This window comes from Dermacentor silvarum, chromosome 1 (assembly GCF_013339745.2).
Source record: "Dermacentor silvarum isolate Dsil-2018 chromosome 1, BIME_Dsil_1.4, whole genome shotgun sequence".
NCBI lineage: Eukaryota > Metazoa > Arthropoda > Arachnida > Ixodida > Ixodidae > Dermacentor > Dermacentor silvarum.
In genome coordinates this window covers 340,378,971-340,392,186 of record NC_051154.1, presented here as the reverse complement: position 1 = coordinate 340,392,186, position 13,216 = coordinate 340,378,971, and the positions used below count along the sequence as shown (strand labels likewise).

General features: G+C 45.1%; 1 protein-coding gene across 1 annotated transcript in view; it reads right to left on the bottom strand.

The window, feature by feature from the left end:
* LOC119444152 (regulator of chromosome condensation-like) overlaps positions 1-10,658 on the bottom strand; it is a 54,596-nt gene extending 43,938 nt beyond the window's left edge. Inside the window, exons 1-3 of the mRNA XM_037708612.2 lie at positions 10,249-10,658; positions 5,564-5,660; positions 4,064-4,251 (exon numbers count right to left, since the gene is read on the bottom strand). Of these exons, the coding sequence (XP_037564540.2) occupies positions 4,064-4,251; positions 5,564-5,660; positions 10,249-10,269 (306 nt within the window). The 5' untranslated portion in view covers positions 10,270-10,658. The remainder of the gene's footprint in view (positions 1-4,063; positions 4,252-5,563; positions 5,661-10,248) is intronic.
* Positions 10,659-13,216: the final 2,558 nt, after the last annotated feature.

Below are 13,216 nucleotides of genomic sequence, written 5' to 3'. Positions count from 1 at the left end.
GCCCCCCTGCATTATGAAATGTGCCATACTTCAACAGTGTGCCAATTCGGCCGCGCTTTGGGGTCTATTCGTAGGGAAACATGTCTATTGATAGTGAAAAAGTACATATATGCTGTCATCACTAAGTGCACAAGAGCATGACATGTTTACACATTGCAGTCAAGCTAGAGTTAAACCCCGATATAATGAAGTCGGTAAAAATGACACTACCTCGTTACACCAAAATTTCATTACACGGTCTAAACCCATGACCATGAAACCGTGAACCAACGAATTCTTGCCGCAGCAAAATATTTCTGAATCCCCGGCGTCAATGCATTTCAAATCTCGCAACGAAATTTTTTTCGACAACAATCCCGCATTAACGAAATCTTCTGAAATGGCAGTCGAAATATTACCGATTTACGCAACACTAACAGTGTCCCAAAACTGCGCAAGTGCATTGGTTGTGCCCTTAAATTGTGTAAACTACTGCCACAGCGTGCTTGCGTAGCCGCAGTCGTTTTTGTTTACAAAAAACAGCAGTGGAGCAGTTGCACCTGGCAACAGCAATGATGGTGGTTTATCCTTTGCAACGGGAGAGTACTGAGCAGTGTCCTGACCGGAAATGTAAACGGGCCCATTTATATCCTGTGTGTCATCAGGGCATGGACTAATGCAGATTCATAATCGGAGATTAACTAAATCCACACTTAAAGATGCTGATGACGCTTTCTCAGGCTCTGCACCGCACACATGGTCGTGTGTGCAGCTTAGTCGGTTGGTTAGGCTGCATCAACTGTGTGTGCATGTATGGAGGTTGGACAGTCTGCTTCGCCAGACTGCCAAGATACCACCTCCATCTTGTAGCATCAAAAATGTCCATTCTTTGGTGCTACAAGATAAGGCTGCAATTATTGCCAAGGTTGGAATTGCATGCAGCTGGCTGTCTATAATTTTGAAAAACAACGGACTCCATTCTCAGCGCATTTAAAAGTACACCACAGTATAGCGACAAAGGTCATTTCCATGGAAGGAGCAGCCGTCGACCCAGTGACATCGTGGCTGCTGACCAAGAAAGAAGTACTGGACCAGTACAAGCCCTCCGACATCTGCAATGCTGATTTGACCGGCTTATTCTACGAGATGCTTCCATCGAATTTGTTTGCGCGAATGAAGACGGGCATGAGGAGATGACTGAAGAAGCCATCGCAAGTAACGCGTGCGAAGCTGACGACACCGAAGACCACCAAGGGCCAAGACATCAAGCCGACGAACCCGCTGGATGTGCAGCGATGCCTTCGCCACAATTTGTTCATTCTTCAGCAAGTCCAACGACATGGCAATGGATAACTATTTGCAGTGTCAAGGCACAGCTGTCAAGTTTCTGCAAGGCAAGGCAAGGTAAGTTTAACGACATTGGGCAATGAACTTGTTTTGCAAGCCATTTTCTTGTCTTTTCCATCTCATTTGCACACCAACAAAATTCCACCGAAATAAATTTGTCGCATTCCCTGGCAATTTCGTTCTGCGAGTTTCGACTGTATAGAAATTCAAATTTTTGCAAAGAGGTATTGTTGCCATCTGATTTTACACAGAAGGGGCAGTAAAATATTTCAAATTATCAGGCAATAAAAAATTCAATGAGGGCAAGATTTTATTTTGTTGAAGTTGAGAGTCGGCAACCAAAGATGGTTTCATGCTTTGTCGATATCTTCATATCGGTGGTTCAAGGTAAAGCCCATGAAGCGTTTGTGTCCACTCTATCGCCGTTGCTGACAGTGTCGCCCACAGTGGGATGACACTACCATATTTAATCGCATAATGAATGCACCCCCCACTTTTCCAATCGAAAAGCTTTTTTCATTACCTCGGATAATGAACGCACCCTGAACTTGCTGCCATGAAGTAGGAGAGACACTGTACGATTCGCGTACCTGCCAAGTTCGGTGAAACTAAATTCGGGGGATCTTCCGACCGAGGAGGGGGGTCATTCAATAACACCCCTCCCCTCAATGTCGACATTTTCAAGTACTCCCAGATGAACTTCATTACAATTTTATTTCCAGATAAACAAATGACCACATGAACATCAAAGTCTCAATTTTTGAAGGCATAATTTTGCCTTCAAAAATTCTTTCAAATTTAAATTCTCGGGTCTTACGTCTCACAACCACCATCTGATTATGAGGCACGTCGTAGTGGGGGACTCCAGATTAATTTGGACCACTTGGGGTTCTTTAATGTGCACCCAATGTACAGCACACAGGCGCTTTTGCATTTCACCGCCAACGAAATGTGGCCGCCGCAGCCCAGATTTGATCTCGCAAGCTCGTGCTTAGCAGCGCAATGCCAAAGCCACTAAACAATCACGGTGGGTGTTCAAAAATTATTCAGATGTTTGATTGTAAGAAATTTCCTTTCTTTCACATTTTGCGAGGTTGACGTTTACGAGCGGCACTGTGTCCTCGTATATTTCACGACGTTAAATTGCCGTTCGCACTCTGCATTGCTCTCTGGTATCAAGAAAATCCCCAGCGTCACTTCGGCTAAGCACTACATTAAAAATAATTAGATACTTTTTGCACTAGCACTCCTTGCTTTTAAAGTCATGACTGACCGTAGGCCTATGCATGCCAGTTCGGCTCACGCCAACGTGAACAATGGAGAGTCTAGTGTTGCTAGTTGCGGAAGGCAGCATTCGCTGGCTAGCTTAATGAGACTAGGACCACTAAGGCTCCCAACAACCCCGTCAGCGTAAGGAGCGGCTCTGCGGTTAACGAAATAGCGCATGTATAGGGTTTCCCTAGTACTTAATTTTGCACGATGAACCTCTAACAGGATTAGATTGGCTTGGATTTTTTTTTTGCCAATGTGGCCTGACAAACTGCTAGACGCGGGAAGAGGACACAACAGCAATTTCCGGGAGATTTTCCTGTCAACCGTACAACCAGAAGAAATGGTCCAAATCTGGGAGTCTTCCAGGTAATCCGGGAGACTTGGTAGGTATGGATTCGGCGTCTGACATGGGGTGGAGCGGGCACGATTGTATCGGACACCGAATCATACCGGTTGTCTCCTACTTTTACTGCAGGTGCATTTTTGCCTTCAGCGCCGATGATCCCGCCTCAATCTCCCGTATTTGAAAGAGGAAACGCACCGTATTCCGTCGCGCACATGGTGCCAGGGAGAGGGGAGGGAGGGGACCCGTGCAGCAACTGCACATAGTTCGGCAGCGCAAGCTCTATCTTAAAGGCGATCTGCATCGGGGCTGAGTCTAGGTGGGACAGCGGCTTACACCTTTGTGCGAGCTTCGTTCTCGCCGCTCAGTTTGTGTTGAAGCAAAACACAGTGCGAAGGTCACTTGGCTTGCTGTTGCTGTCGCGCTTCCTCTTGCTGTCGCGGACACACAGTGAGTGTCTGCGGTCATCGAGTGTGATGTGTTTATGTTTGCCTGTGTGTGCCGACACCATGCTTACATAGTTAGCGAATGTTTGCAAGTTTATACCGCCAATAAAACTTTTCCTTACTTCGTGTAGCTGTCTACGCATTTGGTATCGCTATTGATGGTTTGCCTTTTGGATGAAGCTGCAACATTTTTAGAGGTGGTGGCAGAAAAAATCGCTAAAAATTTTACCCAGCATAAGGAACGGCACCCCCCCTACTTTACGCATAATTTTCGGGGAAAAAAGTGCGTTCATTATGCGAGTAAATACAATATTATGAAAGAGCAGGCAGAGGGGAGCAAATGCTTCCTCTGCCTCTCACTTTAATGCATCTCCTAAAACTAGAATTTATGCGACCTCTAGCACTAAACTTGCAGGAAGACAGCGAACATGAAGCCTTTGCCATCTTAGCTTTGCACCTGCCACAGATTACCTCCAAGAAAGAGCTTGCACTTCGCCGGGCTGACATCCATGCACAGCTATGGCCGCACTAGGAGAGCTGATGCGTGTGCTAACAAGAATGAATTATGAGTCAGTGAAGAGTCTATATCTTGGCTAAAAAAAGTTTAAGTATCCTGAATGTGATGCTCAAAAATTCTGTACTTCCACTCCTGCAGCATCATCTGAACAAGCCTCACCTTGCCATCAGCTGTGAGGCACAGGGTGTGCATGCCGCCGGCCACGACGTCCACCACATCCTTCAACTCGGCGACCAGAGCGGGACGTGCCAACTCCATGACATCTGGCCCCAATCCCAGCTGACCAACATCTCCTTGGCCAACAGTGTAGACAAAACCGGGGCTACAACGCCGTTTGACGGAGACTTCTGCAAAGAGCATTTACGCAATTATATTGCAAGGTTCTTGTGGTCCAGCTGCATTTACGCTCTTAATCTTGCTCCACATAAGCTCCACCAAGGTAATTAGACATTTATGCCAACATGTTTCGCATTTAGCAAAACTTGTGCAGATTGATGTTATTTTTTTTAAGATTCACGTTTATAGAAAAGGTGCCAGTGAGCGCAAATGCATTGGCCCACCGGAAGCAGACCCCAAAAATGAAATGGCAGAAACACAAGCTTATTATAACACAAGCAAAGAATTGATGTTCAGTGCTGCAAGAGCCACAGGTGATACAAATCTTATTTTTTACATTATACTATGCATCTATAAACTTGCCTGGCAAGGCATCTTTGCTTCTACCGGACACGTGGATGTCAGAAAGACTTGATGCACATGCAGGAACCACAGTGTATAGGAAAATGTGTAGCTGTATTACTCTTGACAGAAAGTTTGTGCTCTCGCGCCCTGTCATTAAGACCTTCGGGCACCAATTCTGTCTATTGAAAATTTAGTATCACTACATTTCTTCCAATTACATAAGCACAAAAAGACCACAGCATCTGAACAGATTAGGAACTTGCACTTCAGACAGTTTGTCAAGCTTAAAGTGTGTGAATTCCATGCGATAACTCGCTACAGGCACATGAGACATAAGATCAACTCTTTCATATCTAGTATATTTGGGAAGTGCTTATCCAGCCCCTTGAAAAAGATGCCCGATGTAAAACACTGAAAGACGAAAGAAGTGAAACTACAACACCACACAGACTCAGAGCAAGCATTCAGCCGTCTACATTTCAATTTATTTCACTAAAACGCTGTACACATTCAAATTTGTAGTGCAGGTTCAACCAGAAGTGTTTCAAGATGTATGCGAGATGTTTTAAATATCAATATTGTCATCAGTGCTTTTGATGCAGTATCTTGGCATACACAACTGTGTGCAGAAGCACCTTTAGGGGTTAATGCGGTGGCCTGTCTGGACGATTTACACCCAACAGCAAGCAAGTGGAATTTCGTACACCACGCCAACACCGCAGGCAACGTATGGCCTAGCAGACTTTTTGCCACACAGGGGAGCTTCTGTGCTGCAATGCATAGGCACAAGCCAGCCAACTTCTGCGGTGCCAAGAAAACAGGTATAGCCACTTCAGGTTGTCAGTCTCTCCTGGTTTTACTCAATTTTATTCTGCATCCCATTACACCATGTTAAGTATGAACCAACTAATCCAGCAACATGTAGTGATGAGAGTAAGCCCCATAAGAAAGCACACAAACAAGATTTGAACTTGTCACCTTTCGCCACCTTCAGTCTTTTGAGAGAAGGAGATGAGCTAGCCTCCGCTTCCTGGCTGTTTCTTTCAGACTTGACAGGTGCCATCTTCTTTGGGGCCTGAGATAAACATAAGAAAGCAAGCAATACTCCAGTCAAATCAAGGCAAGGAAGTACTCATATATAATGCCGACTAGTCATTGCCTGAACACCTGTCGAAGTTTTAATTTGTTGCCATCATTTGCTTAAGTGAATCCAGGAATCGTCAATCACTTTTGGGGATGTCATGTTCAGCAGATGCTGACTGGCTGCTGCCCGTGCCACAATTGAGGGCTACATTTAAAGTCACAGCTAAAGCTATTTTAAAATATAGTAAGTGCCATGATTATAATTGCTGCAGCGAATACTGTTTGTCCATCGTAATGTCTAAAAATTTAGAGGGCAACATTTTAAGAAATGTCACTAATAAAATTGAGGTGTTTTTATTAGTTCAGATTACGTATTAGGTAGAGAAGCCTTGATCACATTTATCGTGTGCCGATATTAACCTGGAAGCCCTACCTTGGATCCACCCAATTCCGGGGAGTCAGTGAGTTGGCAAGCTGGTTAAGTCACATCTACACTACCGATAAACAGCTTTTATGACTGCGGTCCAATAACACGCGAGCCAGAACAGCCAGGTTCAAAGGCAACTGACCATTTACAAAATTGTTCTGTGCATGAGCAAGAAATATTTTCCAACCAAACGTGCTTAAGATGGTTCACTTTGCCTTCCGAATGCATAGTTGACATGTGCCTGTGTTACTAGTTCTAGGATGAAACCTGAACGTCTTCAGAACTTTTCTTACTTTCTGAGTAGTGCTGACGTGATTTGTAATGCTTTCGTCAGGAACAACCAGCTTTTATAGCGAGGATAGGTCACGTTTTCCAACCTGATTTTGTAATGCAGTCGCAGCATCAAAGAGGGCGCGGGCTATGTCACAAGTTGTAGCAGGGAGTTTGATTTTGCGTACACCACGCCATTGTCGCCCTGCGCGCCTTTCCATTCTCCAACGCTGCGCGGCCAGTACAGGGGTTCATCCAGAATTTCGAGATTGGGCGGGGGGGGGGGGGGTGTAACTAGTATGCAGAGGGGTGTAGATATGAAGTTCTCGGTTATATCTTTGTTGTGAGCAAAGGCAAAGGGGGGGAAGAGGTCCAAGGGGCTAGCGCTCTTTTTACTACATTTTAATTAAGTCTGAATGTCTTTCTTTCAACCAATGGTGACAGAAAAGCTTATTAGCAGAAGTACAGTAACATTTTAAGCAAGCATATTAACACGTTACAAGGGAGTCCGTCCTTGTTGGTACATGTCGAGCTAATGTTGCGCAAGAAATACTACAAACGAAGGTGGGGACAGGCAGGCGGGCACGAACACACTGTATAGAAGGCCAAAATGAGTGCCGAGTTTAGCGGAATTATAAATTCCATCATCATCATCATCAGCCTATTTATGTCCACCACAGGACGAAGGCCTCCCTCCCTGTGATCTTCAATTTCCCCTGTCTTAGAAATTCCATACTATATTTAAGTTCCCATGGCATTCATGATTCTGTCACCACATTTGAAAATTGCAAGAACATTAGGGACAGCGTTTAGAGTTTTCATTTCATTGCACAGTTTTTTTTCCATTTTTTCTATAAAGAACAAGGTGAAGCAAGTTCTCAATCTACAAGTCTTCATAGAACAAAGTGCAGATGTTTTCAAAACTAAGTACAATAGTTTGCACAAGAGATCTAGTTGTGTTGGTAGCGGCGAATAGAGGCAGCTCAAGAACGACGGAATGTATACAGCCGAACTTAGGTATACCTGTAAAATCCTTAGCCCGGTACTTCCAGGCAATGAACGACGTGCACGTCATCAGCGTGTCATAGCATTTTCGACAGGAAAGTAGCGAGTGCCGAGTTCTCAAGAAAGGAAATGCAAGCAAGGCAGTTGACGATTATCGTAGGGCAATGTAAGCTGCCAAAGGGTGCAAACATTTTCAAGAGTACGCAAAATGCCACGTCCAGCTTGCGCCCTTTTGTGCTCCTTTAGGGTTCTTTCGTAAGCCCAACGGGCTGCATCCCCTAATACCCCTGTCACCCGGCACGTGTAATGTCATTCGCAGCGAATGAGATTACGGGTTAATGTCATTTTTGTTGCTTCCACACGGGCATAGTGAATGAGATTCACAGGTAATGGCATTCGCCCATTGAATGAGTTTCCCGGAACTCATTCACACACGACTTGTGCACTCTCGACGACAGGGGCTTGGCAAAAAATTATAAAATTGATAAATTAAAACGAAATGTAATATATTTTCAAATAACCATCCAATGTTTAGCATTCTATTGCAAACAATATAGTGAAAATATGGAAACAAGAAGCACGATTTGTAAAGTTTCGTTATCATACCAGCCTGCCGACAAACACTGCCATCAATTGCGAATGTCATTTTTTTTACCTGTGTAGACAGGGAATCCGATACCGCAATGGCGTTCGGTATGAATATCATTTACTGCAGATGACATTACATGCGCCGTGTGACAGGGGTATTAATTTGCTTACGCAAGATATAAAGGCGGTGGACGTGCTAGGTTAATGAACAGCAAGCGCGTCTGATGGTCTGAACATCAAACCAATGCCTCAAAAAAAAAAAAAACTATGCCTGGGACGTGAGTCAGAGAAGCGCTACCCTACCCTTTCCGTTTTCCTCCTCTCCACTTGGTAGAACCACTAGAGCATCTCGCGGCGAACGCTTGCAACACACCTGCGGCGGCGCCGGTAACTCGAGCAGACGACACACGCCCGCCCTTGCCTGCCGTGACCTGTGCTTCACCAGACGACATTCATGCTACATATTGTCGCGTTGGAGTGACGATCTTTCTCAGTAGGCAAAGGGAGGAGATGACTTGGGAAAATAGTAGCCTTTATTTGGACGAACTTGTGCACATGAGCGAGCTTCTGGCGAAACTATTCGGCAGCGGCGAACACAGCATGCCCGGTTGATAACCCCCGTCGGCAGAAAGAATGCCAGCGTTCTTCAAATGCATCTCCAACGCGCTAGCGACGCGACGCTGTACACGAGACGAGTTAAATTTTGAGCGTAGCTCTCTTCGCCATGCATTTTTTTACCACGAACTAATCCTGACAAAATTCTAACTCTTCTTCGAAAATCCGTCAAGTGACTGTAATGCTCAAAACTTCGAAACTCGTTACACGGCATTGTCAAATAAATAAAAAATTATGGGGTTTTACGTGCCAGAACCACGATCTGATTATGAGGCACGCCGTAGTGGGGGATTCCAGAAATTTGGACCACCTGGGGTTCTTTAACGTGCACCTAAATCTAAGTACACGGGTGTTTTTCGCATTTCGCCCCCATCGAAATGCGGCCACCGTGGCCGGGATTTGATTCCGCGACCTCGTACTCAGCAGCCCAACACCATAGCCACTGAGCAACCACGGCGGGTTACACGGCATTGTCGAAGGACGGCCGAACGCTTATGAAAAAGCTAGGACTTGGACTCGTCCGGACGGCCCAGAACTGGTCTTCCTTCAAAGAAAAATGTCAAGCAGCAGGCGCGCGCTCTACGCCATACCTCCAATGCACGCCACGAGCGCGCAAGCAACCGCCTGTACAACGCGTAGTCTGCTGCGATGACACAGCATTGCCGACAGCATCACTCCGGCAGTACCGCCGCTAGCGCCAACACGCGGCGCCCGCTCGCAACGCGCGGCAGCATACCTCCAATGGCAAAGCAAGCGAAGTCCCAGGCATAGTTTTTTTTTTTTTTAGGAGGCATTGATCAAACGCAGGCGAATGAAAACTTCAGCGTTTTTATCAAAACGTGAGCGGAAAGTGACAGCGCCATCTCGCATAAAACCGGTAATTAATTTCTGCTCACGGAAACCACGAAAATACTTCGAGGTTTTACACGCTCCGCACCCTGGTGGCCCTCACGCGAAGAGGCCGACGACCTCGCGAAACGGCCATCGTTAAAAAATTATGGGATTTTACATGCCAAAACCACGATCTGAGTATGAGGCACGCCGTAGTGGGGGACTCCAGAAATTTCGTATGAGGCACGCCGTAGTGGGGGACTCCAGAAATTTCGACCACCTGGGTTCTTTAACGTGCACTGTTAGCTGAGGGATTAACGGCACCTGTCGGCAAGCGAGCGAAATACCTCGTGCGACTGGCGAGCGAGGCGGGAAGGAAGAGATCATGTGACGACGAGCGTTCGAGGCGGAAAGACGCGCCCGCCGAGATGCTGATCGTGTAATCCGAATGCATCGTAAATAAATCAATGTTGTTTTTGGTCATTGAGCACCCAATGCACGGTACACGGTAGTGCTAGTAGCGACTGGCCAGCAAAGTTCACAGTAAAAACACCCGGCTGCGCAAAGGTGTGCGATATCGCCGCATTCAGGGCAAGACTTGCAGATTCCGTTTTCGAACCACGCGTTCAAATTTTTGGACGATTCCCAAAGCACGAACACACGACAGCACTAACTCGTCTGTCCGTGAAGTACATTTCCACTACGAATCAGCCGCTTGTTTTTGCCTCTGTACTCACAGCATCAAAAACGCTTATGCGGCGCGAGCATCGATGCCGGCGTTACCACGAGAAAGCACACCACGCGTCACTTCTTTTAGACCGCGTGGTAACAAAAAATCACTTACCGCGGGCTTTCGGCGTGGCATTTCAAAATGAAGACACTAGCCCTTAAGCTTCGCACCGCTACTCCAAATGTGACACAAAGCACAGTCTGCAGTGAAGCCCCGCCCACGCCCTCATAACCGCCAGCCACTGTTCCTCCGCGAGGCTGCAAATAGTTCGTACTTCAAACTTTCCCTGTTACTTAAATAAGGCGGAAGCCATGAAAATAAAGTTATAAGCGCGTAATTTTATACGTTTTCACTCGTACATTTTAGTGGAACGGTGAAAATCTAATTCTTTATTGAACTGAAATAAAACGCTTGCAACGTAAAAACCCGGCGTGCGGCACAGATCTTCACAAAAAGCAAAAGCCACAATTTGCGACAGTTTTGTACAAAATTGCAAATACTGTAACGTTTTACAATAAACGTTTATATCCAATAATTATTATTATCGGTTACTGCATTATAAAAAAATGTCTGCACAAAACGAATCGGGGCTTAGACCAACGCCTCCTATAATGTCTTTATAGGAGGCGTTGCTTAGACACACTCCAGTCAAGGCCATAGGCCGTTTCACATAGTGCGATTTTCTTCGCATGCGACGAAAATAGCAGTCGCAGGGCCGATTCTGCGATTTTCGGCTGCTGCGACCAACCGGTTGGTCGCAGCGTCGCAACGTCGCAGCAATCGCTGCGATTTTCCGTCGAAATTGCGCCGAGAGCTATTTCGCGGTCTGTTTTGGAAAATGGCGGCGGTCGCTCGACGCAACGTTTATAGATACTTTTTGTTTATAAATATTGGCTCAACAAGCCTCGAACAGTGCAACTAATTGAGTGGAGATTGTGCAATCGGTACGTAACATCAGCACCGACACGCGAACAGGGCAGATAAACACTCGTAGGTCAGATTCGGTTCTGTGATTTCTATGCGTTTGTTGACACGTTACGTTGCTAATCACGCGACGCTTTTTTTAGGTTGGCGTCGGGTGGTGATAGTACGTACTTTTACGTGATTTTCCGTTATTCACACGCGCTGCGAGTTGGTAAATACTACGAGGTGTCCCTCACGGAAAGGCATGGCCTTCGAATATCGTCCGAATTTTCTGGTTGTAGAGAACTCGTGATATACGAAAACGCCACAGTTTTAGCGCGGTATGCTTTTACGCACGGAACAATTTAAAGAATATGCAACTACGGACAAATGCTACGGTAAATAGGTCACGCTATACGCGCGACCATTTAGTTGCCGTCGGTTGGTTTGGGCTTTCATGCGCATTTTCCTCAATGAATTATCTCATTCCAAGGTTCTGTTACTTCCACTGCGAGACGCAACTGCTTATCAAGCTCGCAAAGCGAACGTGCGAACTATATATACTAATGAATGCTCTACAATAGCATATTTAACGCTTTGACTGGGAATAAACTGTATTGTCAATTTGTTTTCGAAGCAATATTTGAAGTATTTTTCTCATTTTTCTGATGTATCATTTTTCTCCGGCACAAAAACCAATAAACCTTCAGTATGTCGCAGACTTTGTATCCTTACTGCATCTGTATTAACCCTCACATTAAAAGGTAATTTCATATTTCGCTTACTTCAGCGCATTGAATTAATTTTGTTTATGCTGGTTGTAGCATATTGCAGTACACTAAGAAACTACTTCGCCATAAACATCTTTGCCTTTTCTTGCTACTCTGTCTCTACTTCCTGTAAAACACATGCAATAATGCGAAAAGCAGGTAAACACCTTGTTTTTACAAGCAGTAGATAACTGATTAAACAAAATCAGATCAAAATTGTGCAGTGAAGTCGGCCGGTTGCACTCCTTCGTGTGAATGATAGCATCTTTTCAAGTGTGGGTGGGTCTTGCATGACCACAGCTCATAAAGTGTGCAGACTCATCACGAGCATAGGTATTGCTCATCAAGATGGAGGCAATCTTGCTAATGAGTCTGCACTTACATGTATACTGCATAAACTCGTATAAACAAACCCCATCATTGCTCCGTCGAGCTTGCTCAGAGTAATATTCACCAAAAATCTCCTTAGCCGAGCTTGCTGACTCATATTCACCGAAATTCAACTCAACTGAGCTTGCTCCGACTTATATTGATCAAAATCCTACTCTGGCGAGCTTGCACTGAGTCATATTCACCAAAAATCTACTTGGCGAGCTTGCTTTGACTCATAATCACCAAAATTATACTGAGATGAGCTTGCTCAGAGTAATATTCACCAAAAATCTACTTAGCCGAGCTTGCTCCGACTCATATTCACCTAAATTCTATTCAACTGAGCTTTCTCCGACTTATATTCATCAAAATTGTACTCAGGCGAGCTTAGACTGAGTCATATTTACCAAAAACCTCCTTGCCCAAGCTTGCGTTGACTCATATTCACCAAAATTATACTCAGGCGAGCTTGCACTGAGTCATATTCACCAAAAATCTACTTGGCGAGCTTGCTTTGACTCATATTCACCAAAATTGCACTCAGATGAGCTTGCACTGACTAATATTCATCAAAATTCTAGTCAGGCGAGCTTGGACTGAGTCATATTTACCAAAAATCTACTTGCCGAGCTTGCTTTGACTCATATTCACCAAAATTATACTCAAATGAGCTTGCTCTGACTTATATTCATCAAAATTCTACTCAGGCGAGCTTGCACTGAGTCATATTCACCAAAAATCTACTTGACGAGCTTGCTTTGACTCATATTCACCAAAATTGTACTCAGATGAGCTTGCACTGACTTATATTCATCAAAATTCTACTCAGACGAGCTTGGACTGAGTCATATTCACCAAAAATCTACTTGCCGAGCTTGCTTTGACTCATATTCACTAAAATTATATTCAGATGAGCTTGCCCTGACTACCACATGACAATATTCACTAAAAGTTTACTCAACCGAGCTTGCTCTTACTCGTAGTCACCACAATTCTACTCAGTCAGGCTCACACGAACTCTGACTCGTGGTTAGTTC